Source organism: Panthera pardus, unplaced genomic scaffold (genome assembly GCF_024362965.1).
Source record: "Panthera pardus isolate Hobbes unplaced genomic scaffold, ASM2436296v1 HiC_scaffold_12, whole genome shotgun sequence".
Classification (NCBI taxonomy): Eukaryota; Metazoa; Chordata; class Mammalia; order Carnivora; family Felidae; genus Panthera; species Panthera pardus.
Window position 1 is genome coordinate 95,270,221 of NW_026526677.1, and position 27,188 is coordinate 95,297,408.

Consider the following 27,188-nt stretch of genomic DNA (forward strand, 5'->3'; position numbering starts at 1 on the left):
GACAATGGGGCTATTACACAGATGAGTCACTTGGGACCCGGGGAGGAGGGCTGCAAGCTCAGAACTTCCCAAGGAAGCAGGCCGAGCCCGGAGGAAATTGTGGTCCGGTGCTCACTCCGCTGCTTTCCTTTGGTCCCCATCTCCCTGTAGCAGGGAGCTGCCCGTGCTCCCGGGTTCTGGCCGCACCCCCTGTGCCTCCGGTAGGGTCAGGAGCCACAGTGAGACATTACCTCATGGTTGGCAAACCGGATGTCTCGCGAGAATATGGTAGCCACCCAGTCACAGCCGAGTTTGACATCGATGTTCTGGGCTAGTTTCTCCAGGGTGGGTAAGTGGCCAGCCTGGAAGTGGTAAGCCAGGGTTACATGCAGCTGCTTCTTGTGAGGTTCCACGTGTACTTCTGGAAACAAAGGAAGGGAACCGTTATTGGAACGTGGTCAGCAGAGCAACGGTGGAGGCTCCAGGAAGAACACGGAAGGATGGCCCTCATAAATCCCGCCTCCCAAATGACAAAGGAGGGCGTCCCGTGGCCGGACAAGAGCTGCCGCTGTCCTTCACAGCAGCGGAATAAGGGGACAGGCAGGTGCAACAGATCGCGAACAGCCTGCAGTTCGAGAGGGAAAGGGCCACCCCTGGCTCCCGACAAGGGAAGCGGAGAGGTCACTGTTTGGGTCGGCTTTGCCTCCTAGTAACACACGGAGGATCACCAGCCCGAGGAGACCGCGACCTCAAAGGATGAGCTAATTGACACCAAAGCAGAGATCCTGCGACGGCGTGCGGGCCAGGGCCGATCGCCGTCGTTTTGAAATAGCGTCTCTTGGCTTCTGGGCGGCTCCGACAGAGGAGCCAGGGGAAAAGATGGAATATTTTCAAGGTCTAAGACAGGGTTTTCCAGGGTTTAAAACAGAATGATTCTCTGTTGTGGGGGCTGCCCCGTGCACTGTGGGGTCTGTGGCCACATCCCCCGGCCCCTACCCACTAGATTCCGGTAGTACAACCTCAGAAGTTGTGGCAACCAAAAACGACTCCAGACACGGCCACACGTGCCCCGGGGGATAAAATCTCCCCGACTGAAGCCACTGCTTTAAAGTATACAACGGACTGGTGGGGTGCCTGGGTGACGCAGTTAAACGTCCGACTCTCGATTTCGGCTCAGGTCGTCATCTCACGGTTCATGAGTTCTAGCCCTGCATCGGGCTCTGTGCGGATAGCGTGGAGCCTGCTTGGGATTCTGTCTCTCCTCCTCTCTGCCTCTCCCCTGCTTGTGCTTTCTCTCTGTCTCTCTCTCAAAATACATAAGGAAACTTGAAAAAAAAATGTATACAGACTGTGCTTCTAAGACACTGTAAGAAACAAAACAAAACGGTGAATTATGTTTCTCTTTTGTACATCTTTACATGGGGGAGATCCATCTACTGTCCGAGCTAGAACAGCGCAGAAGATACAACCAAAGGGAAGGTAGGGAATTTGCGAAGGTAGGGAATTAAGGGGCTTGTTCATGTCCCAGGGAGACAGATGTAGCAGTTGGATATTTTTCTGTTACACTACATCGTATTTTCTTTTTTTTTGGTGTAAGCCCCATGAGGGAAGGTTTTCTGTGTCCTGTTTGCAATGAATCCCCAGTGCTCAGCATGTGATACAGGCTTTTAGTATTCGGTCAATGATCGAACATACATGCATGATGAATCTCCTTAAGCCACCCAGGACGGAGGAGGACAAGAAATCTACTTGCTGATGGACTCTGGGTCTGCAGAAAAGTCTAGAATATCAAGGCATAGGTTCTAGGGCCAAGACGGGATGGCCAGCCATCCACATAAGGAGGCAAGAAGCTGGACCAGCTACCCAGGGCAGCGCCACCCGGTTCTCCCGGTCACCACCAGGGGGCCACACAGGGGCAGAGAACGAGCGGCCAAGTTCTTAGAAAGAGTGGCCACAGATACTGGAGAAGAGCTGGCCCTCCCCTTGCCTACAAGGAAAGCAAGCAAGGGCCTCGCAGCCTCTCACTCATTATGCGCCTTAAGAGTCTGGAACAGCCCTGGCTGAGACCCGCTTTACACATTTGTGAAGGATTTGAGTTTTGTGGCCACACCACCAGTTTTGGGTCTTGTGGGAGTTTTAGTGGTTTTGGTAATAGCTACTGTGGGATGAAAAAGAGTCATTTTCCTGAAGTGGAGGGACAGGAACAGGAAACAATTTGCCTCTCTATTATGTCATTTCTCTGAAATATTAAGCCATGAAATGGCAGGCCCCAGCGAAGTTAGAAAGCAGAGCCTAGTCCCGGGGGAAGAAGGGGTGCCTGGGGAGGGGCTCTAAGGAGCCCCCCCCCTCCCTAAGTAGAAGAGGTATCTTAAGGTTCAGAGCTCCTCTGAGAGGGGAGACCTCCCTGCAATCCTGCTCGGTGACGCTGAGCCTTCGCTACACTCTTTCTAGAATCCTGAGCCCTAACGGGGGCTTTTCTGGTAAAGAACACTAAGCAAAATGGCAGGTGAGTTATAGGTCAGAGGTTTGGAGACCAAGGGGCAAAGCAGGGGTTTTCCTCAGGTCTCTCCCGTCTCCATCCCTCCTTGAAAGGGGCGGGGTGCGGGGGGTGCTGGCCAACTCTGTTCCAGTTTGCATGCGATGCTCAGATTCAGCTGTACGGCTCACGCCCAGCTCTGCTCTGCTGGGGGCGGGGAGAGGGGGCTCCACACAAGCCTCTGCACACACTTTGTTCCTTCCTGCCTGCAGGGCCCTTTCTCCACTGTAGGGATCCACATCGCCCAGCCCAGCATGCATTTCCTTTTTTGCGAAGGGGGAGCCACTGCATCCTATGATGGCCTTTCTCTTCTCAGAGCTCTCTGTGAGCACAGGTACTTGAACCTGTATCTCGGGCCTGGAGAAACCACTTGTTACGTTGCTTTCTTCACGGATGAATGCATCGCGGTCCCTAAGAAATACCCACTGATGGCGATTTCTCAAGGGAGCCAGCAGAAACTGCCCCCTGCCGACTCTTCCCCCCTCGACCCCACTGTCTGTCTTGTCCCACTGCAGGTAAGGCTCACCTTGACCTAAGTGAGCTCGTCTGTACCTGTAGGCAGACCGGAAAGCTCTGGCAACTTCTCCCACTTGTCCCCTCTCCGTGCTTCCTGCCTCTAAGTCAACACATATCCTGAGCATCTTTTAAGCTAATTCCTTTGGTGGGAAATCTCAGCTGGCTTGAACTAAGGCCTGCCGTGGAAAGAGCAAGAAACATCTTGAAGGGGTGACATTTCTGGACAGACTGTTGAAGCTTCGGGACCCCTCTAATGGGTTTCGGGGAGTTGCGGGACGTGGGCCCGGTGGATCTATTATCTAAGTGGTTCCACTCTATTCTCTGTGCTGTGCTACCCCGCCGAGCACAGCCCTGGGCCCTCACGGAGTGAGCCGTGAGACCCCGACAGAGGCCTTCATGGCAGGGAGGCTGGCAGGGAAGGAAGGTTCGTTAACTCTGAACTGGAGAGAGAGAGCGGTGCTGCAGAGGATGCACTTACGGCTTCAGTGTGAAACAGTGAGTTGTGAGCCTTCAACTTGGCTGTTGAGGGTCGACGTTGGACATTCTCCCAGGAGGCTTAGCAGAACAGTAGTTCGCTGTTTTTAAGAGGGAGCCCACAGGTGCTGCAGGAAAGGGCTGTGCTCCTCGTCCTGCTCCGCGCATCCCCGTAGGGCCCTCCACCTGCCGGCCCCAGCCCAGCCGTCCATAACTTCCGATCCCTTTCCTTCCCCGTTTTTGATGAACGGGACCCACGCCTGGCCTGGCAGCTGTCAGCTCACCGGTTTTGGACGCAGCCTCTGCGGCAAAGTCCGCGGCAAACTTCTTGAGGACCTCCGCGCTGTCTTCCTTCACGAAGAGGCCAATGAAGTTGGAGGAGGTATAGAGCTCCAGGGGCAGCGGGGCCGAGAACTTGCACTTCCAGCGACTGACCGTGGTCTGCAGGGCTTCCCCCAGGGCGTCCACCTTGCTGTCCTCACACTGGCAGGGGAAAACAAAACGCTCCACTCAGAGGGGGGCGGAGGGCTACCGCTACTGAACATTTGGCATCCTCTGCCCCGGGGCTGGAGGCCGAGGACACCATCCCTGAACCCTCGCTTCTGTCTGTGAGGACAGAGGAGAACTGCAGGCTCCCAGTTATCCGGACGTGGGCCATCTAACTGGTAAACTCAGCTGGGGCCATGGGACCAACGCTTGCCTCCCGCCCTGCCCTGCTGTGCCCCTGGGCGCAGCCTGGTCCAGCGGGAAGGGAGAATAGGGGAATGGGCCCGGAGCAAACGGCATCTCAGGGTAAAGGATGTGCTTTCCCCTGCTCTCACATCATCTGTGACTTTTCTGTTCTCCTCGGATGATCGGAAGTTGACCCGGCTGCCAGTCTCACGCTAGCTCGGAGAGCTGTGATATCATCTCCCCACCCTCTTGGAGCAGTGGGGGAAAATGAGTGTCTCTAACGTTCGGAATGCTTTTGAGAAAGATCCTGGAATGACTGGGAGGAAGTGATAATCATTATAATTCTCAGAGGGAACGGGAAGAAAGAAGGTGTGAGGAACACGGTTTTGTTTTGTTTTGTTTTGTTTGTCTTAAAGAGGCAGAGACAAGCTGGAAAAAAAATACTTCAAAATACTTTTTGAAAATGTCTAAAAGTGCTACCATTCTGCCTCATCTCGAATACACCTGGATAAGCCAATTCTGCTCTATCTCCACAGGGAACTAAAGTAGATGAAAAGTATTTATATTTATTACACGGAGGGGGATTTAATTTAGTCATTAAGTAAACTCTGTGATAGCTAGGATTATGGAGATTAGGTAACTATGGCGGGTCACAGGTATCTTTGCTGTCTCTAGAAAGATCTGGTGAGACAAAACTCGTGGCCAGAGGGTCTATGAGGCTAAAGTCCCCTCCCGTGTCTGTAGAGCACATTTCTTGTTCCTAGCTCCCTAATTTCTACTCTTACCCGTGGACCAGGGTGGAAATGCTTTAGTTTCAGTGTTGGGGCCGCCCGTCCAGGTCCTGACTCAGTGGGTCAGGCTTGTCCCTAGAGTCCTGAGGAACAGCAATCATCATGCTGGTGCATCCGACCCGGGGTGCTCCTGGGCCCCGGCAGATGGGACCGTACTCATTCCTTAACGGTCCATTCAAGCCCAGGAGCCCGTGACTCTTTCGGCCAGCTCCCCGAGGCTGCTGACTCTGACTCCAGGTCTCAAGGCGCTGGCTGGGGTGTGGCAGCCGGGCTCCCCGGGCAGGGGCTGAGGGGCTGAGGGGCTGGGGGGCCAGGGCAGGGTCTGCGGCTCACCATGAAGAACTGGCAGAGGGTGATGTGGGGGAAGATGTTGTGGGCTTTGTTCTTCCCGCAGATCTGCTTCGACTGTTGCCAAAAGTCGGAGAGCTTCTGTGCTAAGGGGCCGGTGGGTCGGAGGTAGAGGACGTACTCCCGGGGCAGGGGGTCATCCAGGAAGGGGTCGCCGACGTGGGAGAACAACCTGCCAGAGAGAAGGGAGCCAAGCAGGACCCGCTTGAGAACAGTGGAAGGGAAGGAAGACCCGAAAGGGACAGATCCGCCCTCCAAAGGCTCCATACCCCAGGCACTGTAAGGGGATGGGTTTTCGTTTTTGTGCTTTAAAAATCCATCCTGGGGCCCCTGGGTGGCTCAGTCGGTTAAGCCTCCGACTTCGGCTCAGGTCATGATCTCACAGCTCATGAGTTCAAGCCCTGAATTGGGCCCTGTGCTGACAGCTCAGAGCTGGAGCCTGCTTCGGATTCTGTGTCTCCCTCTCTCTCTGCCCCTCCCCCACTCATGCTCTGTCTCTCTCTCTCTCTCTCAGACAATAAAAAAAAAAAATCCATCCCTACGATTAAACCCACGTGCCTCCAGACAGGAGCGTAGGGATCTGCCCTGGGCAGTGATGTCCCGCAAGGTGTTTTTGTTTTGTTTTGTTTTGTTGAAATCGATTCACCCAGCACCCACGCACCTAAGGTGTATCTTTGAGTGAAGTCGGGGGACAGATACCATGTTAGGGGCTGTATCTTGGAAATGCTTTGAATTTCTTTAAACAGCTTTAAGGAGAAGCACACCCTGGAACCAAGACCCAGGAGGCCATGAGCTTGATAACCCTGTCACATGTCACATGGCTTGTCACACGGTCTTTTGTCCCCCACCCCCCGCCCAGTCCATTAGAGAAAGGCTGCACATCCCTGCTCAACCACGTACACTTAGAGTTAATTATATGCTATTTTCTCTATTTATTTATTTCATACCAACCAGTCACATGCTGCCTGAACACTTCTCCCTCCTGTGGATGCCAAGGCTTTTTGTCTGGAAGAAGAAATCAAATTTCTATTGTTAGTATTTTTAGCCTCCTATCAGCTTTTCTCACTGCTGTGGCGAGAGTGTGAAGGAGACGACATCAGAGCCTCCTCAATGGCGTGTGGGGGTGGGGGTGAGACCAGACACCTGCAGCAAGGACGCCCCCTCCCCCCAAGGGTCCTAGCGAGGCATATGGAAATTAGGACTTGTAATTAATTTCCATGTAATTAGCACTGGATTTGCATGCAGCCCGACAGCCATGCAGTCTATTTTCAGCAGTTTCCACATTAGAATTTTATTTTTGCTTCCCTAAAGGTTGCCTGTCTTGGTCCGTCCTCCTTCCTTTTCACCCACTCTCATTGACCCAGATCCCCGGCCGAGCAGTTTTGTGTTTGCAGCCCGTTGGCAAAGCATGTTAGAAGCTGATGCCCACAAGGATGTTTGCTTTGGTCCAGTTCAGTGACCCCTCCCACCCATCTCCAGCCACCACCCCCAGCCTCAGGCTAGATCTATAATCTCCCCGCTCTTTTAGACGCCTCTGGGGACAAAAGACAGGTTGAGAGTGTGGCCCGGGGCTCTGCCTCCATCACTCCCCCTGCTGGAGTCAAAACTCTATTACTGGACGGGGCGGTGTCACAGGAAGGTGACAGCGGTGAGGCCCTTGGGCACAAGCACGCGAGTAAGAGTGTCTCAAATCTCAGGTCTCTGAGAGCCAGCCAGTTCTGACTTTGTCACCAGCTTTGCCGTGCATCCATTCGTTCTGCATTCATGCTTCTGTTTGCTCGAGAAATACTTCCTGAAGCGCAACTATTTTGTCAGCACTGTGCTAAGCTCCAGGAATACGGTGACAAACAAGACTTCTACAGTCCCCACCCTCATGGAGATTTGGGTGGAGCGGGCATGAAAACCTTGATTGTACAGATAATTACATTGGTGGCGAGTGCAATCAATGAAGGGAAAGCATGGGGAGCCATAAGAACATAGGACGGGAACACCGAACTTGGGCTGGTCAAGGGGTCAGGGAAGGCTTCACTGAGGAAGTGACATTTTGAGTGGGATCCAAATAGTGTAGACTCCTCTGGGCAGGGGTGGGTGGGTGGGGAGGTTGTGGTGGCAGCCACTTAGCCATATCTGCTCCATAGGTGTGTACCTGAGGGGCCTTGAACTCTCATCTGACCCCACGGAGTTGATCAATAAATGGCCGTTCCCATCCCTTGTAGTCTACAGATCCAGGTTCTTTGGAAGAGGGTTCTTTTTCACAGGGGTCAGCCTAGAAGGACCTTCAGGTCATCTGTGAGTGAGCCCAACTTCTTCACTTTACCCCGGGGGATCTCAGGTGAGGGCTCAAAGCAGCCTGTCCCTACCATTGGCTCTGTGGCTCGGTTCCACAGCCCAAAGATCAATTAAATACCTTCTCCCGTATGAAATTCTGAGCATAAACACCATATGATCAGGATTAAGACATCTACACATCTAAGTAGAACAGCATTACAGAAGCAAGCCAGACAGACCCCTCTGAACCCCTCAGAACAAAAGCTGGTACAGAAAAGGCTGGAAACACAGGGACCCCCCCCCTCCCTCCTCCCCCCCCCCACTCGCCCCAGACCTTAAGGTGCTTAATTGCTGCCATGTTGCCCACTTATTAGAGGCACACATCGTATGCTTTTTTTTTTTTGGATGCAGAATCCACATACCCACGAAAGAATGCAAATCATGGTCTTTTAGGTTAGAATCTCTGAGGAATTACATTCACCAAAAAAAGACCCATTGTTTCAAAAAACCGGGGAAAGAAAAACTCATTTGTGATACAATGTCCTATTTATATAAAGGATCCAATTTCTTTCTTTCTTTCTTTCTTCTTTCTTTCTTTCTTTCTTTCTTTCTTTCTTTTTCTTTCTTTTTTACAGGCCCTTCCCCCAGTGAAATATATCTGACTGAAATTTAATTCATTTTTCCTTAAGCACCAGGAGTATCATCTGGAAATGAGAGATCTAATTAAGTTACGGTCCCCATAACTCAAAAGACAGGTTTTGGAGAGGGCTCAAAGATATAATTGAGAAAGATAATGAAAGGTTTGGGTGACAAGGCTCTGATGAAAGGTTAAGAAAACCCAAATTCTTCTTTCTGAAGAAGACAGGTTTGAGAAATCTTCAATTTTATGGAAGGTTCTTGTATCTGATGTACCTTCTCTAGCAAGGGCCAAAGTAAAATAAGCTTTGGGGCACCTGGGTGGCTCAGTTGGTTAAGCGGTCGACTTTGGCTCAGGTCATGATCTCACGGTCCGTGAGTTCAAGCCCCGCGTCGGGATCTGTGCTGACAGCTCGGAGCCTGGAGCCTGTTTCAGATTCTGTGTCTCCCTCTCTCTGACCCTCCCCCGTTCATGCTCTGTCTCTCTCTGTCTCAAAAATAAATAAACGTTAAAAAAAAATTTAAAAAAAAATAATAAGCTTTGGCTAGAGCACAAAGGGCTCACGTTAGACACCAGAAAGAACTTTCTGGGGGGCACCTGGGTGGCTCAGTCGGTTAAGCATCTGACTTCGGCTCAGGTCATGATCTTGCTGTTCATGAGTTCGAGCCGCGTGTCTGTGCTGACAGTTCAGAGCCTGGAGCCTGCTTCCGATTCTGTGTCTCCCTCTCTCTCTCTCTGGCCCTCCCTTGCTTGCACTGTCTCTCTGTCTCTCAAAAATAAATAAACATTAAAAACAAAAACTTTCTGGAAGGAAGGTGTTGTGAAAGTGAGGTGCTCTGTTTTTTTTGTTGTTGGTGGTGGGGGGGGCGGGGGTAGAGAAAGTTTCTAGAAAGCCATTACCGATCTGAAACAGAGGAATGGGATTCTGTGGGCAGCGGGAGTAAAATCACCACTTCCCTAGGGTCACAAGCCACAGGCAGGGCTCTGCTGCTCCTTCACGCACTAGCAGGCTGACAATGGTTTGGGTTGAGTGTGTTCCCAGAACTCTGCCCACAGAACAGACGGAACATGGGCAGTGGCACAGCACATCTCCCCGCTCCACCCTGCTGTACAAAGACTGTTGCTATAGAGCTCCCACCTCCACGGCCCATCGATGGGGCCAGTGCCAAGAACAGTGGGGTGTGCGGGGTGGACCCCAAACACCAGGCTGAGCCTGCACAGCTGCTCCGCTCGGAGTGACTCAGAAGTTGGCAGGCTGTCGGAGACCCTGGGCAGATCAAGGCGGAGTATCCCTTTAAACTCAAAGGCGAGTGGTCTAGCCATTGGATTATAGCAGCCGATTATTCAGATGGGATCTTTGTGGTTGGACTTGGCGGGACACGGGAAATGTTGCAGCTCTGTTACGTGAGAACACAAATTTCACCTCTGATCCCGGTCCTAACCTTGCCCATTATGTCTAGGGTTCATTCGTAGCAGAAGGTGGGGGGAAGAAAACCCCAAAAACCAACCAACCAAACAAAAAAACCAACGCAAACTCTGATGTCCTACTCATGGTGGTTTGAAAGAACAGCACCAATCAGATCAAAACAATGGCTCACGGACAGATCAGGCAAGCGTCTGTGAGGACATCAGCCCACATGGGAGGAACCAGCAGCCCCCACTGATGGCCTTGCTTCGCTCTCCCTGGGATCCCTCCCACTGTCTGCCCTCAGCTCTCCTAAATTTTAGGTTCCAGGTTGGTCTGGCCCCAGGGCCACTGCTCGACCCCACCACCACGCTCACAGAGAGGCCCTCAAGTCTTAAAAGGGCTTGGAAAGGAAATATTCCTTTCTGGTTTGCCTAAGACAAAGTGGCATTCTTCCCTCTGCGTCTTCCTCCCTTCCTTTCTTTCCTCTCGCCTTCGCTTCCTCCCCAGGAACTCTTACCAGGAAACCAAGCGAAAACCAAAACCCAAACCAAAAGTTTAGCTCAGAAAGCTACACTCTAATAGAGTTTGGTCTGGGTCCTTTTGGGAGACCATCGCCTCTGGGTCCTGTGGTTGGGTTCAGGCCTGCCTGTGTGGATTCAGGCCGGCCCCGTGTCCCAGTGCAGCATGATTCCTGCTCCCTCTCAGAACCACAGGTTTTGAGCTGGACTGGAACGTCCTGTTTAAGGGCCACCCTCGGCCGAACACCAGCCGTATGTCAGGCGCTGGGCATACAGAGAAGAGGAAAGGGAGTTTCTGGGGCTGGCGTTCTTCAATTGTAGGCCAAGCGACCCTAGGCAGTATAGTACAGATAAGTCTGTGCATGGTGAGCGCGAACAATTTCTGTTACATTCCATGAGGACAGCTAGACCAAGAATCCTCACCAGACACCAGGTCTCGTTGTGGGAACCACATTCATAAAGCTGCTTCTGTCAGCCTGTGATTCCATATCTCTTTCTGTTCGTAAGCCAGACACTTCTTTTAGGCTACCCGGTGAGTTCCGATTCCCTACGGAGTACCGTCAGCTCCCAAATCACTCAATACTGGGATCAATAAACAGTCAAGGCATCCCTGGCTCAGGTAGACAGGTTGGCTCAGACTCCCAGGTTCTCCAGGGTCATTCATCTTTTACGTGCCCTCAGAAGAGTTCTTCCCCTATTTTTCTGCACCTGACAAAACTCAAATATCTGACACCGGAATCTTTTAAAACACGAGAAGCAACACACATACTACTAGAAAAGGAAGGACATTCCCTCAAAGTAGTAAGAGCTTGATCCAATCAAGCCGAGCTTTCCAATTACTTGAAGTTGTTCTGTCCTTGGCTTTGGATTGCTGGTCAGCACATCTTGCAGCCTCCAGATCGTGTACGCTCTTGCTTTGGTTCCCTGTGACCGAAAACTTCGTTATGTAGGAAAAGAGAAGACAGGAGGCCAAGCCTGTAATCCTGCAAGTAGATGAAACTCCCCATGCGACGAAAATTCTATCATTCCTTCATGTAGCTAAGATAATCTCAAATATTAGCAATATTTAATGCTCACTGTAGAATTAAAAAAAAAATGTTGTCAACCTCCAGGATACCAGTTGTTACATTTTCCACATCTAATACTTTGAATTCAATTAAAGGATGACCTAATTAACCAGATACCTTATTCTCTTTCCTCAGAATTAGCTTAATGATCTGTGCTAGACTGGGGAGCGAGCAAACTTAGAGGGAACCCAACTTCTGTTTTTCCTGGTTGGAAAGTCCAGCCCTATCAAGGGGCCACTGGTTCCACTAAACAACGTTGAGGGATTCTTTTAGGGTGTATTTGAAAAACGGACATTGTTTTGTAGTGTGGTTTTAGGGAGAAATATCAGAGGCTTTTAGTGTGCTGGGTGGAGAATTGCCAGCTTAATGCGGACCTTCTTCGGACCTTCTTCATCAGAGAATTGGAGGCTGCTTAACGACTTGCCTGAGGCGGACAGCTATCCTGAGAATAGAGGCAAGCAGGTGACTCTGCACCCACAGGCTGCTCCAGCAGGAGGAAAAGAGTCAACACAGTCAATAATGATTGGAGGCCTTCCTTGCACCGAGAGCTTCACAGACTTTAAACCCTCATGAAAAATGGTGAAAGCTATATTGTCAAGAAGCCTCCTCTCTGGACCTGGGGAGCTCTCACCTGATAGGTCAGCTGTCCGGTCATTTCTGTGGTTGTCCCAATCCAGGGGCTGCTCCCACAGGCTGTGGCTAAGCTCTGAATCAGTGAAAGAAGTATACTGAACAGTTGACGCCCTGAGCCTAGAGCCCTGGGAAGCATTTCTGCTAACTGCCCCCAAGCTTCCTCTTCTCTGGAAACCCAGGCTGAAGTGGCCCCTACCCCTCTGGTTGGGAATGGTCGTGGACACCTGCTTCTGCCTCCTGGGTGCCTACCTGCTCCTGCCTACCAGAATGGGGTTTCTTGGTAGAAGAGGGAGGTGGAGATGTTGAGAATATTAGCACCTGTCTGCCTGTGCATTTACCTCTGCTCAATCAGCACAGTCCTCCCTCTTATCCTCCACATAAAAGTGACTAAAACCAAACCTATCCTCTGAAGGAGCAAGTCTAGACATGAAGAAAGCTTTTAGGACTGAAAAAAAAAAAAATCAAAAAACGAAAAAAAAAAAAAAAAACCCACAAAACCCCTACTAATCTCTAAAGGAGAAGTTCTCCCTACCTTATTATCTTTTCTCTATGCATCAGAAATGACTTGTTTCTTGGGCTTTTGCTTAATACCCACTTCCTCTCGGATTCCGACTTTCTCCTCTGGTGAAGGTTTGCTTCCACCTCAAACTATGATCAGCCTGCTCTGCCTTCTCTTCTGTTAGGTTGGGTAGGGTTGTTTCAGCAATGAGGCATCGCCCACGTGCAGAGCAGAAAGGTGTGAGGACGGGATGGATGCAGAATATGGGGCAGACATGAGTCCAGACACTCTAGGGGCCAAGGATGGGAGATGCTTCCAGAGCAACCAACTTGATCCCCTGAACGTCTCATCCATCGCTGCCCATTAATCGATACTTCATTTTCGGACATAATTACCCTCTCAGCTACCAGTGGCCAATAAGACCCATACAAATTTGGTCCCGACTGTAACTGATGGTCAGAAGGCAAAAGAATGTTGGGGAGCATTTGAGGAGCATCTAAGAACCACACAAGCCAAAGCAGAGATGGTTATTTCAGCCAAAACTTCTTGGTGGATGTAAAATCAAGGAGTGGCGAAATGCTGTTGCCCCAGTGAGTCCTTGCAGGAGCTGGGACGCGGGCACAGGTTCTCAGGTGCTTTTTCCCCAAAGGAAGTTGTTTCCCAACTTGATGCTTTAGTTTTTCATCTTCAAAGAGAAAGTGATGAATGCCCACCCAGGGAGTTTGAGAAAGAAAGGTGTGACATCTGTAAAGTCTTATGAGGTCCTCAGAAGCCACCATAAGTACTAACCCATGATTCTATGGTTACAAAGGATCTAGAAACTGGCTGGTCCATTCTTCCTTACGGCCAGACAAGGCTGGACTTCCTTCGAGGTTGCACCTTTGAAGGAATCTTTCTCGTTCTCACAGATCTTCAGGGGAATCCACTATGTCTCTTGATTATAGAAAGTAATGGCCCTTGTGCTCAGAAAGTTCTTCTGTGTGTTCAGACTCTTTCCAACTGTGCCCAAACTCGTGCCACCTTCCTGTACCTGGTAGGGTCGATCACTCTTTCCTACGCAACAAAATAATGTATTCTGTCACTTTGGCCCAAGGAATCCCTTGCTACTGTTTGTCACCAAAGGCCAGTAAGAGAGGCTTGCAAGAGGCTGGGCAGTTCAGTTTAACAACCTCACCTCCGAAGTCTCTGCCTCCTCCCTGTGAAGCTGGAGAAGGCCAGTGGAGAGGCCTGTCAATAAACATAAACCATAATGGTCCTACCCATTTCCTTTGGAGGAAATGAACCTAATGGAGAAAGAGATATTGATCATAAAGACCCAATCTCGGAATCAGTCTCCTGGCGGTGAACCCTTTCAGTTAGCTGGGGCTAATGGCCTAGGCTTTCAGCTGCTGGGGCCTGTTTGAGAGCTGTACATCTAACAATCGATGGGATCTCAAGCCTGCCAGGGGGCCGGGGACGCGACCACCAAAAGGCTGGCCAACAGGAAGGAAAGTGCTGTGGGCTTTTTTATAAGGCTAATCGGAGAAGGGGAGCGGGGGGGAATGCTGAGCTGTTTGGGAGCCTTAAGGAGGCCTTCCAGTTGAAGAAACCCAACCTGTGGTGACACCCCTCTTTCTCTTCTATCAACAAGACTCTATTTTCCAACCCAGAAAGAGCCCATTAAGCCGCTCTCCGCAGGGGGTGGTGAGCAGGGAAAATGCTGCTTAGGTTCCCTGATGTGTTTATGTGGCAGGGCCCAGCGGTCCAGATGGAGAGGCCTTGTTTTGTTCTTGTGTAAAGGGGGCTGAAGCCCTGGCCTCTCTGGAGTTTGTAATTGGGAAACCAGCCATTAGACCATGGGTGGTGAGATAATAAAACACATTGCTTTCTGCCTCTGTTATAAGTCTCCCTAGGATCCAGACAATAGCTTTCCTCCCCCCAAAATCAAAGACTTTTTGCACAGAGACACAAGTGGTATGCTTGTGGTATAAAACGAACTTTATAGTTCATTCTTGAGAGCTGACTAACTGTGGGACTATGGACAAGTTAATTACCTGAAGATTAATTTTCCCAGTCTCTTAGGTGGGGATAACAGCACCCACGTCGCAATGCAGAATGGCAGTGAATATTGGTATCAGATCCTGTATCTGAAGAGTTCAGCACGGCATCCGGCATCTACTGGGCACTCAAAAATAACACCTGCACATACACCTCTCCATGGTATCTAACGATCTTCGCAATTTTCCCAGAATAAGTGTAAGTTCCGCACTAATGGGAATATTGCAAGACGGGGCATCGGAAGACGCAGATTCGTTCTCTGCTAAAAACATCCTCAAACCACCTAGCATGGGCTCGAGGAGTGTACGGGATTTGGGGCAAAAGGAAAGCTTTCCAGACACGGCCACAAGAAAAGGCGCGGAGGGGAAATCGGCCAGTGATGTGGAACTATTGTCACGGGAAGTCTGCAGGAGAAGGGGACACAACCCAGGAGGCAGGGGACTTTAGGTCAGCTCAGGAGAGAAGTTGGGAGTCCCTGAGAGGCTCTGAGCATCAGTGGGGGGGGGCAGTTTTCACTCACTTATCCAAGGCAGACCTAGGCGGAGGGTGGGGGGTGGTCAATGATCATCATGCACTGGGGAGAGTCTGGCCAGGGTTCCCCCTTTTCCTCTAAGATCCTAAGTTACTGGTGCTCCCTGTGGGGCTGCAGAGACCCACTCCTCTCTCTCTCTGCCTGTGGTACTTCCCAAGAGAATGGGATCAAAGTTTCAAAAGTTCAACGCACCGCACCTGTTGAACCATAGTTATTCCCCCAAGAAACAGGATCAGAAGTTGCCTCTGTTTTGCTCAAGGACACACAGCCAGCCAGGGACACACCGATCCCAGAGACAGACTGAATGTATCATGAATGTTATAGTAACACTTGGCCCCGCCCCCTGCCTACAATAGGTGCTCGGTAAACACGGCCGTGATTTCTATTTTTACGACCAGCTCCCTCTCCGGAACGTCACCATTTCTGCACGTTTTCATACGCGTTTCCTCCCCTAAGACATATCTGCGAATGGAGTGTGGGTTAGTGCCCTATCTAGCTGCTTGGCTCGGTTTCACATTTAAGGCGGCAAGTCTCTTGTGTTCAGTCCAGAAGGTTCTGTTTTTAGGTTACGGGTTCTATAGAAAACCACGGAAATCAGGCACCCCTGGAGGGGGAGTGTCTGTTGTGTAGAGTCTCTGAGTCCCCGCAGAGGAGAGTCCAGCTGGTTGAAAGCAAAGGTGTCCACCGGATAAAAGAGGGTGTGTCCCTGGGGGGCACTGGGGAAGGCGGGAGGTTAATCCAGAGCCATGGGCGGCCCCCGGACGCCTGTCAGGCTGGCAGCCCGGCGCAGAAGTGCTTGGAGACGTGCGGAAGGCAGGATGTGCCCAGGAAAAGGATGGCACTTACTGATAAAAATGGTGGGTAGCCCCAACGCCATGGTAATAGAGGAGCTTTTAAGACTTTTATGTAATCATTCATGGATCCCCTAACAGCCCTGAGAAACAGGCCGATCATCACTGTTTGTTTTTTTTTTTTTTTTAAGTTTATTTTTTGAGAGAGGGACAGAGAGAATCCCAAGCAGGCTCCATGCTGTCAGCAGAGAGCCCGATGTGGGGCTCGATCCCACGAACTGTGAGGTCATGACCTGAGCCGAAATCAAGAGTCGGACGTTCAACCGACTGAGCCACCCGGTGCCCCGTTATTTTCGTTCACAGAAGAGGAGAAGGAGACGACGGAGAGGTGAAAAGATGTGTTCAGCTCACACAGGAGCGTAGGGTGGAGCTGTGACTGACACCCTGGCCTCCTCCTCCTAGTCTGGAGCTCAGAGGTCACCAGGACCTCAGGGGGTGAAGGAACAGGGCGGGTCTGTGCTCTAGCAATTGGCAAGTGGGATTTTTCTCCTCCCGTTAGCTAAACATACTTAAACACGGGTGGCTTTAACGCTTCTGAAATGGTTTCAGCTCAAAGCTACATAAGAGGCTCTGACTCAACACTGGTGGGTCAGGGGAAAGTACACAGACCAGACCCAGCCATTGTCATTGTCACCGTTCTGTGCCTCTCCACACGAGCGGCGTACTAGCTAACAGGTACTGAGTGTATACGAGGAACCAGGCACTTTACTACACGTTGTAAATAGAAATGGTCTCCCTGGGTCCTGACTCAACCCTGTGAGGCTGGTGCCATCGTATCCCTCACTGAGCAGGTGGGGAAAGCGAGGCTTAGCGGGATTATGGAACTTGGTCCGGGTCCCTCTGCTGAAAAAAGGAAGGCGTGGCACTCAAGTGTGCGCTCAGCCACCGGGCCACTTGTCCCCCCGAGCGGATGGATGCCAGCACCAGCAGTGGCCTCTGTTTCTGGATCACGGTGAGGGGAAACACAGTGACAGTCTTCCACGGGAACTTTCTCTAAAACCCAACACCTGACGGTTCACGCGTTTGCTCATTCAAGGAAACATTCCTTCAACAAGCACGTGCCGTGGCAAGCTCTGGCACTGGGTTCGGGGCTGTGAACATCAGAATAGGAAAACATGGCCCTAGCCCGTCAGGGAGCTTGTCATAGGACCACTTCAGCAAATGGATGGAGGGGCGCCTGGGTGGCTGTCAGTTAAATGCTCGACTTCGGCTCAGGTCCTGATCTTGCGGTTTATGGGTTCGAGCCCCGTGTCAGGTTCTGGGCTGACAGCTCAGCATCTGGAGGCTGCTTCGAATTCTGCCTCTCTCTCTCTCTCTCTGTGCCCCTCCCCGACTTGTAGGCTCCCTCTCTCCCTCAAAAATACATACATAAATATTTTTTACAAACCCAAAGGGATGGGTATTTGGAAAGAGAAGGAAGCGAACATTAATGGAGTACCTATTATATGCTGTGCAATTTACAGGTTATCTTACTTAAACCTGAAGCCAGTTTGGTGAGGTGGATATTACTGCCTCCATTTTACACATGATGAAGCTATGGTGTAGAAAGATTAAGAACACTGTTGAAGGCCTACAGGTAGTGACAGTTCCGGGATCAAAACAGGTTTTATTTAATTTTTTATAAGAACATAATATTTAATTTCTTTCACAGGCTCCTTCCTCGTGGGTACTTAGGCTAACACTAAGTGAACTGCTACATGCTAAACGTTCACATTTCCTGGAAGAAAGAAGCCATAAATGTTGTCAGTTAGTGGCAGAGGCAGGGCTGGGAATCGTCAGGACAGAAGATCCAAAATATAGTTATCAAGAATAGGGACTCTGATTTTGATTATTTAATTTTTTCCCCCCAAATACCTTACCTGCATCCACAGGGTATGATACTGACACTTGTTTATGAAATAAACGATCATACCTATAATTACAATTGCCAATTGGCACACATGCATCAGGGCCGACAGTCAGGTAAGCGTCCGACTTCGGCTCAGGTCACGATCTCGCGGTCCGTGAGTTCGAGCCCCGCGTCGGGCTCCAGGCTGACAGCTCGGAGCCTGGAGCCCGCTCCGGATTCTGTGTCTCCCTCTCGCTCTGCTCCCCTCCCCCGCTCACACTGTCTCTTTATCCTTCAAAAATAAATAAACATCAGGAAAAAAACTGGGGTCCAATCAGTTTTATCAACTATTAAGTTATTTCATAGTGATGGCATCTAACCTTGTCCTGCAAGATGCCGATCAATAACTGGTTCACGGTTGCCCAGCACATGCGCAGCCCAACCTGAACTCCCCTCTGACTTCACTTGAGCTTTGTTTCCAACAAATTCCCATGAAGTGAGGTCAGAACAGGTGTTATTTTCAGACTCACGTGCCTGTCTGCACACCGCCTACCCGCCCCTTGTCTCTCCTTCCACTGAACGGGGTCAGTTTCAAAAGGGGGGTATGTGGGGAAACAACAGTGAGTCCAGGATTTGAAGAATTCAGCTGAGGGTCTTCTACCAGGAGGACGGATCGTTACCACAGGATTCTTGGGTGCGCTTTGAAGGAGAACGTAAGGCAAAGGGTGACCGCGGAGTCTCACGGGGGTCCCAAGCGCGTGAGAGCGAGCGCCAGTCTCTCCCAGGTCGAATCCCATTCTGCCGACCGCTTGTTTCAAGAGATTTGTGGAGACCAAAATGCAAGCCAGCAAAAGAAGCGGGCAGTCCCGGGGCTCACCGAATGACGCGAGGACCAATACAGTTCTATACCCGACGCGAAGGTGCAAAGAGGGGAGTCAGTCAGGGTGCAGGGACTCAGAGCTAAGTGGATTGGCTGCTGTAGACACCTGTTGCCATCCAGGATCCAACAGAAACCATCCCTGTTCAATTTTTAAAGATCTTCCTCTCCGAGAACACGTATAAACGCCTCACTGTGCACACTAAGCCCTCCACGGACTCTGCCTCACCCTCAAGCACTCGGTTCCCCGACTCTTGTCTCACATTTACACCTTTCTCCTGTTTGTTCCTTTTCCTGCAAGGTCAACTCTACCGTCAGGTACCTGGCTACTGCTTACTAACCCTTGACACTCCCCATAGGTTTTGTCTCCTGCAGGAAGCGGTCTTCGGCCTGGCCCCGAACGCCCTGTACGTAACTATATCATGGCACCTTCCACACTCTACTTAAGCGTCTGCGTTTCCCCACGAACTGTGAGCTACTTGAAGCAGAGACCATTTTTTATTTTCTTTGTAGCCCAACAGCGGTCGTAGTATTTCGCACAGAGTATATTTCAAATACATTTTGAAAAAACGTATTTATTTTTGGGAGAACGAGAGAAGAGAGTGAGCCGGGGAGGGGCAGAGGATCCAAAGGGGGTTCCACACTGCTAGCGATGAGCCCAATGTGGGGCTCGACCTCATGAACCGAAAGCATGACCTGAGCTGAAGTTGGACACTCAACTGACTGAGCCACCCAGGTACCCGTAAATACTTTTTTTTTTTTTTTAAGCAGGAACTTCATGAAGATGTTAAAGATATCGATATCCAGCGTGGTGGATGGGCTCTAAGCTGACACCCTAGCAACCACTGCCTTCTGGTATTTGCTCCCTTGTATAACCCCCTCCCACAGCGTGCGGATGAGACCCAAGGCCTGCCCCTGTCCCAAAGAATATGACAAAGGTGCCGGGTGCCATTCCTGTGACCCCATGACGATGCACAGGTAAGAATCCCCTTGGTTGCCTTGGGCTCCACGGTGAGGTCTGCTGCCCGGACCCTCCCCCTCCTCACCCAGGTCCTACTTCCCTCCTTGACTTCCTCCCCCCAGGTTGCCCCGGGCCCTACCTCAGCCCTCCACACACTATGACCTTTGAGAACAGCTCAGAACCACCCCTGATGTGAAGGCAGGGGAGCGTGCAAAGAGCCAAACACACCCCCTTCCCTGGGTTCTAGGAATTAGACACTGGAAATAAATGGTGTGCGGGGCGGGGGGGGGGGGGGTGTGTGGAGGGGGGGCACGAGGAAGGAAAAGAAGGAGGTGTGGGAAAAGACTGTGTGTCTGTCACTGGCCTGGGCACCTTTGCTCATGTGACAATACCTTCTCTGGCTTCAGGGCAGGTCTTTGAGGTTTTTTTTTTTTGTTTTTTTTAACGTTTTATTTATTTTTGAGAGAGAGACAGAGCCCGACACAGGGCTCGAACTCACGGACCGTGAGATCATGACCTGAGTCGAAGTCGGATGCTCAACCGACCGAGCCACCCAGGCGCCCCGGAGGTATTTTTTAAAGCCAAGGAAGCTGAAGCTTGCGGAGGGAGGCAGATATCATTGGGGCTTAAGCTTACGACCACACAAGAGTCCAATCTAGTCACTGGCTCCCGTAACTGAGACACCGTCCGGAGTGTCTGAAGCACCAAGTACGCCTGACTCATCTGTGGGTTAACTAACTGCATGGGTTTCAAGGCCGCAAGCGCTGACGAATCTTTCACATGGTTCATTCTTCCTGCCACCTTCAAATGTCAGCCCAGGCTGCAGTCGGCCTCGAGTCGTCTTACGCCAACACACGGTATTGCTCGGGCCCAAATGCCAGGCTCGATTCCTTCCGTCCTAACCAACCGATGCTTTTCCTTAACCAGCTCGGGAATTGTGCAGGAACACCTGTCTCCTACATCCGGTGCCCTCCGTGGGGACAGGGAGAGGGGTATCGCAATGGCTGGTTACAGACGATTCCTCCAATTATCTCCAAACCGGGGAAACCGACAGTCAAATGCAACCAGGGAGTAAAAAACCAAAAGCAGATTATCACGAAGTACCCACGTTCAGACCTCGGTTGTCGTTAAACCACAGATTTACAAAAGTGCTTTTTGGTCTGTTTTCTTTTTTCTAAATATAAATCCCGTCTCAGAATCGTAGTACCTTGAGCCTGAGTTGACAAAGGCTGAACTGACTGTCCCCAGCTCAGAAGAGGACCCTGGGAGGGAGAGATCAGGAGCTCAGGGTTGAGAACTACTTCGGTATCATTCAGCTGCGGAGGGTATGCCCTTCTCGGAGGAATGATCCTTGTTGACATTGTAGGCTCTTCCGAAGCTGGCTGGCAAAACCCCCTAGGTGCCAGACCATCACCATGAGCGGCCACACTCTGTAACCCTAGCTGCTTCCCCCCACACCGACCCATAGCCCGATTCTCATTTGTCTTAAAAAAAAAAATTATAAAATGTTCAGACCCTTTCCACAGAAGGGTCAACTGATACCTAAAGTCATCTGAGTCTTTTATTTATTTTTAAATTATTTTTTAAATGTTTATTTTTGAGAGAGAGAGAGAGAAAGCACAAGCAGGGGAGGGGCAGAGAGAGAGGAAGACACAGAATCCAAAGCAGACTCCAGGCTCTGAGCTGTCAGCACAGAGCCCGATGCAGGGCTCGAACTCAAAAACCATAAGATCATGACCTGAGCCAAAGTCAGAAGCCAAACTGACTGAGCCACCCAGGCACCCGTATCTGAGTCTTGTGGACAAGGTGGAACTCAAGAAGCTAGGAGGGGAGAAGACACTGCATTTTCCTTATGCTTAGGTATTAAACTGAAAGCACAGCATTAGAAAGAAGCCCCAAATGGAGTCCCTTTTGCTAATTCCCACCAAGGCTTTCCTGACATTTCCAGCCTCTCCCAGGAAGGAAGTTTTAAACCAGTCTGGAATGCCCTGATCAGCACTACTGAGGTAATCAGCCTGATGAGACCCCCTTCTCCTAAGGGAAGGTGACTTGGCCTTGAACAATCCTTTCTTTTCTTTTTTTTTTTTTATTTATTTTTGGGACAGAGAGAGACAGAGCATGAACGGGGGAGGGGCAGAGAGAGAGGGAGACACAGAATCGGAAACAGGCTCCAGGCTCCAAGCCATCAGCCCAGAGCCTGACGCGGGGCTCGAACTCACGGACCGCGAGATCGTGACCTGGCTGAAGTCGGACGCTTAACTGACTGCGCCACCCAGGCGCCCTCTTTTCTTTTGCTAATAAACCCAGGCCCTCGGCTGCCTAGAAACCCCTTTCAGTTTGTACAGCTCCTGGGTACTCCTCTCCACTGCCTGGATGGACGCTGCCTGGTTCATGAACTGTAGAATAAATCTGATGAGATCTTTATTTTTTTTTCATGTTGATTTAATTTTGAGAGAGAGAGAGAGAGAGCACGAGCAGGGGAGGGGCAGAGAGAGAAGGAGACAGAATCCGAAGCAGGCTCCAGGCCCCAAACTGTCAGTACAGAGCCCCACGTGGGGTTCGAACTCACAAATCGCGAGATCGTGACCTGAGCCGAAGTCACTCAGGCACCCCATGATTAGATCTTTAACTTCACTCAGTGGAATTTTGTTTTCCAACAATGGCGATGTGCAGTTTGGGGTGACAGCGGGTATTGACTTCATTAAATATGCTTAAGAGCTTTGGGCTTCGCTGGAGATGTTCCCTGTTGGACTGGGAAGGGGGCGACATCGTGCCGTCTTAACTTCCCCATTTTTATAGAGCAGGGGACTGAGGCTTAGAGAAGAAACATGACTTCCTTAAGGTCATGGGGAGTTGGTGCAGAGCTTAACCCAGGACTTACATATCCTTGTCATGTACCCCTCCCTCCACCACAACCTAGATCTTCTTCCCTCCACTTCTGGATGGTGCAGCCCTCGGGCGGGGAAGGACGGAGGTCAGCTAAAATTAGGGTCCTAGCTCTGTTACCAGTGTGCCCCCGAGCAAGTCCCCTGACTCTCCAGAGACTGTGGAAAAACGCAAAGAGACTTAGATGGATGGCGGGGGCCCTTCCAGTTCTAACAGCCTGCGTGTGCTGTGGATACTCTTTTTCTAGCCACCGGGAGAGGAAGCTGGGCTCTGTGCTTAACCGTACCAGGCAGGGGCGCCTGGGTGGCTCAGTCAGTTAAGCGGCAGACTTCGGCCGGGGTCATGAGTTCGAGCCCTGCGTCAGGCTCTGAGCTCAGAGCCTGGACCCTGCCTCGGGTTCTGGGTCTCCCTCTCTCTCTCTCTGCCCCCGCCCTGCTTGCGTTCCCTCTCTCAAAAATAAATTAGATTAAAAACAATTTTTAAAACCTCACCTTACCAGGCACAAAGGATAAAGGGGTAAAGCCGAGATGCCGGGTATGGGGCCGATGACGAGAGGTGGCCTGACCGTGAGGGGTGGCCTGCGAGGGAGGGAGGGTGCAGGTCCCAAGAGAGTCCTCGGTGGGAACTGACACCAGAAGCCGAAGCCGGAGTCGCACCTACAACAGCCAATGCGACTGTAAAGCAGCCACACAGCAGCCACCTTAAAGTGCTCTCCTCTCTTGAGGTGGCAGCCCCAAGCCCCACTCTGCTTTGTCCCACCCCGGAGGCACCATCTACTCTCCCCAAGCCCCTCAGGCTCGGTCTGACCCCTTCAGCTGCTTGCCCGTAGGCAACACTGGCCGGGTTCCCCTAATTCCTGTTCTGTGTAGAGCGGTTAAGACCCGAAGAGAATGATTCTTCAGGAAAGTGAGGTGCTATTTTTAGTTTATCAGCAAGGCAATTTCCTTAGGAAGAGAGGAAGCTTCTGGAGTGGCAGCGACATGCTCGAGGGACAGGCTCCACTATCCCCAGAGAAAGGCTTCTTCCCCCTTGGACTTCGCTTTTCTCAGCAGTTGAGCGCGCGGTTGGAATCCCCCCTCACTACCGTGTGTAAAACCGTCCCTCGAGAACGGGGGACATGCTCGCCACCAGCCACGTGTCACAAGCCACTAAAACTTCAGTTCCTGGCCACACTAGCCACGTTGCAAGTGCCCGTGGATGCCATGTTGGCAGTGCAGACGTGAACATTCTCATCATCACAGAACATTTGACTCCAGGATGTAAGCTCCGCCGAGGCCAGGGACTTGGCCTTGGTCACTTCCGGATCTCAAGTACCTAGGAAGTGCCGGGCACGTAACTAGCACTCAACCTGTTGCATGCATACGTTGAATTCATGGATAGGCAGGTTGGTTGGGGCAGAGAAGAAGGTACCATTGGGCTAGGAATTCAAAATTACACAGCAGATTTCTAAGAAACTCTGCCTGCTCCCAGCGTTCCTTCTCTAAGAAGTTTCTGAGCACCCATCGGTGCTCCCCAAGGAAGGACAGGAATACCACCACCGCTAAGAGAAGACGCAGTCGAATGTAATAGAAGGGGCAGAGGATGGGGAAAGGCAAGACCCAGGCTCTAGTCCAGATTGCATTCGGAAGGGCGAGTGGGGGAGAGTCAACCCCCTTGAGTCTCAGTCTCTTCGGCTATAAAAGGGGACTAATAATACTGTCTCCAAGGATTTGTTTGTAGGAAGGAACGATAGAACCCAAAGTACTAGGGGAACTATAAAGAGTTGGATGTTTGTATTATTAACCTTGACCTCAAGTTGCCTTTGAGCCTCATTGCCACGGCCTTTAAGAGTATTTGCCTTCTCCAAATGCCACCCCCCACCCCCGCCCCGCCTTGGGATCATTACTTCAACCCAACTAGCTTTGTACGGTAGACTGTTTTTCCTTCAGTGGATTCCGTGGTCTAGTATACACGTTTCAAATATCTTGTGTTTATAAGTAATAATTCATTCTTTTCCCCATTTGTTGTACTTTAGAGCTTGTGACAGTTTCAGGAACATAAAATTGTAGTTAGTTGGGGCTTGACTCTAGAGAGACCGGGCTTTTTTGGGTTGTAGCAATTGGTCCCACCCTGGATCAAAGCTCTAGGACCCCCACTCTTCATCTAGAAGCTTCTCACACTGGTCTAGGAGGAGGGATAGCAACGGTGGCTGTCACGTGGAGCTCAGTGACTGAAGACGGTATTCTAGGGAAAAGCAGAGCGCTGTCATTAGGCAAGATCATCCCGGACGACGATCCCAGGCTCCCAAGCCACTGCAGAAGGCCTGGGTGTGTGGCCCCGGATTTCATCCCCTTCATAATAAATACCACCTCCCCAGGGGAGAGCCGGGATTATAGCCAGGCAGCCACTGCCTGTGTGAGGCCCATGCCAGCACAACAATTCTGGCTGAGTAGAAACAGAGGGCCCAATTAAAACACCTAATTACAGGGCAGGCTGGAACCAGGAGGGGGACTTTGTTGGTGGCCCTGAAGCCTGACAACAGACAGGCTCCCGGCATCTCCCCGATCGGCCACAGCCTGAAACCAGCTTCCATGGGGACAGATGGACTGAAGGACAGAGAAGGCAGAGAAGGAGCTTCTTCGTTCTGAGGGCTGTGGAGAATATTCTGCCAAGGAGCATCTAAGCAGCTTCCTGGAAGACGCTCCTGAGTGCGAGAGAATTAGGATTTTACATTTTGGGGGACCCTGTTGCCTCATCTATAGAATGGAGTATCTAATTCACAGGATTACGAAGAAATAAATGCTGTCGGGAGTAACTACGAAACTTTCCGCCCTTGGCTAAATGCTGCAATGGATTATATGCTTTCCCCCAAAGCGGGGGGATTGGGGGGCAGCAATGTTGTGAACAGCAGTGGCCCAAAACCTGGGCACAAAATACAATTCCCCCTCCAACCTGGGGGTGCTCGTCCCTCTTGCCAGGCACAGAAATACGGCCGTTCAGTCAACTCTACCTCAGTCGTGGCATACAGTCAGTGCTTAATGTATGCCTTTCTCGGTGCTACTCTATAAAATGAGTTTCTGCGCTTTCTTCCTAGGGTCTCAGAGCAGGTTTATACAGTTGTCTGTTAGTCCGATCTTCCTAAGAGGCTGACGAGAGGGACAGACATCTGTCTGTCTGATGGAGAATGGGGGCTCTGTGTCCAAGTGACATGCCCCAGCCCCCCTAGAGCTGGGACGGGGACCGTAAAAGACAAGCATCAGGATCACCTCCTCTTGGACTCGCCCTCAAGGTGCTGTCGAAAGTGAACACTCTGGAAACGGAGAACCGAGTGACAAGCCCCAGGTAGAATTCGGATGGAGCCTGGGTTCTAAGCTTCTCTGGAATCATCTCACGGGGCTCTTTTGGCTAGGATGCTGCTTCTGCGCTATCGAAGGACGGATGGGCTGGGTCCCTCGCTCCATGGAGGGTGATACCATCGGTCTCACATACCACTGGCTGAGGGCAGGTCTTTGGGGCCTTCGAGGTTTAGGTGAAAGCCACAGCAACAATGGCGTGTGGCTGTAACTGAGGGTCTGTTGTGCCTGGGAGTGGAGAAAACACCTTGCCCCTGCCAACCAGCCTGAGCAGGAGGCCAGAAAGGGGGCCCTGCAAAGGAGCCCCATCTCAGCAGTGGGCGTCCACCCTGGCAAGCGTATTTCATTAGCAGACCAGCATTCTGACTGGGGGACGGGAGTCATACTAACAACTACGCTGAGCCCCAGGTCGTCAGAGGCTCTGGCTTTGAGCCCTGGCTCTGCTATTTAACCACGATTTGGGGGGAACCTCTTTGGGCGCTGCTATCTCATCCGTACAAGCAGAATGATAGCGAGGACTCCACGGAGCTCCTGTTACAGTGTAGAGACCGTGTGGCGTAGGGGTCAGACCCCTGGCCTCGAGAGACAGACTTGGATTTGAACCCTGGCCTGCCACTTACTCGTTAAACTTCACTGCAGAGAGCTAACCTCTAGTCTTCCTGCCTGGCACCAGAGGATGGTAGTAATACTTCAGAGCTGTCTGGAGGCTTTCACGGACAGTGCCTGGTGCGCGGGGGGCACTCTGTAAAGTCTGGCTGTTAACGTTGCAGACCTGAGACGCAAAGCACAAATGCACATGCAAACGATCGTGGTTCTTTTCCAGGCTTTGGGCAAGCGTGGCCAACATGTGCGGCGCTTTGCAGAGCGTAAGTGCGTAATGAGTATCTGCTCCGCGGTAATTACGGCAGCCTTAGCAGCAGCTTCGCTCTGGAATTCGGCTCAGAGATAAGTATCGTTTGCAGTTAACTACATTCCAGGCTGCCAGCCCTACAAATTAGACCGACTAAAGATATGCCGTGCATGATCGGGCTGCAGCCCAGGGGAGGGTTTCTGGTGACAGAGAAAGCCACAAGGGATCCGACCTCGGGACTGTCGATGTGTCAGCAAAGACTATTCGTCCCACAGGGAGGAGAAACATACCGCCGTGTGGAGCTGGGGCGTGCGCTGTGCGGGGACCACTCTGGGACCGGGAGGACACGCAGCTGTCCCAGGCTGTCCGGCAGCAAAGAAAGCCGAGGGCAACCCCTCCCTGCTCTCTTCCCCGTGTCTCCATCCCTCAGTGCCAGCCAAGAACTTGGTAGGTGGCAAACGGGGTGCGCAAGTGACCCAGGGACCGGGGACCCGTGGCGTGGGGCTGCTGAGAGAGGGGCGGTAGCTCCTCACCTCCAGCCATCCTCCCACCTGCAGGATGGGAGTTCAGAGCTACGCACGGCCTTCCGGAATGAGGATTTCATCAGCTGCCAACCACTGCGTGTGGACGCTCTACCTTCTCTTATTTGCCACGTGCATTCCTTCAAGCACATTCTTCCCCTCATCTC

General features: G+C 51.4%; 1 protein-coding gene across 2 annotated transcripts in view; it reads right to left on the minus strand.

The window, feature by feature from the left end:
• The window catches only part of UBASH3B (ubiquitin associated and SH3 domain containing B), a 139,824-nt gene that overhangs the window by 30,968 nt on the left and 81,668 nt on the right, over nt 1–27,188 (minus strand). The window contains exons 2-5 of one of the 2 annotated variants that reach the window (XM_053900356.1): nt 6,264–6,321; nt 5,302–5,488; nt 3,790–3,988; nt 231–400 (exon numbers count right to left, since the gene is read on the minus strand). In XM_053900356.1, the coding sequence (XP_053756331.1) occupies nt 231–400; nt 3,790–3,988; nt 5,302–5,488; nt 6,264–6,321 (614 nt within the window). The remainder of the gene's footprint in view (nt 1–230; nt 401–3,789; nt 3,989–5,301; nt 5,489–6,263; nt 6,322–27,188) is intronic. The other variant, XM_019468844.2, reaches the window with a different exon arrangement.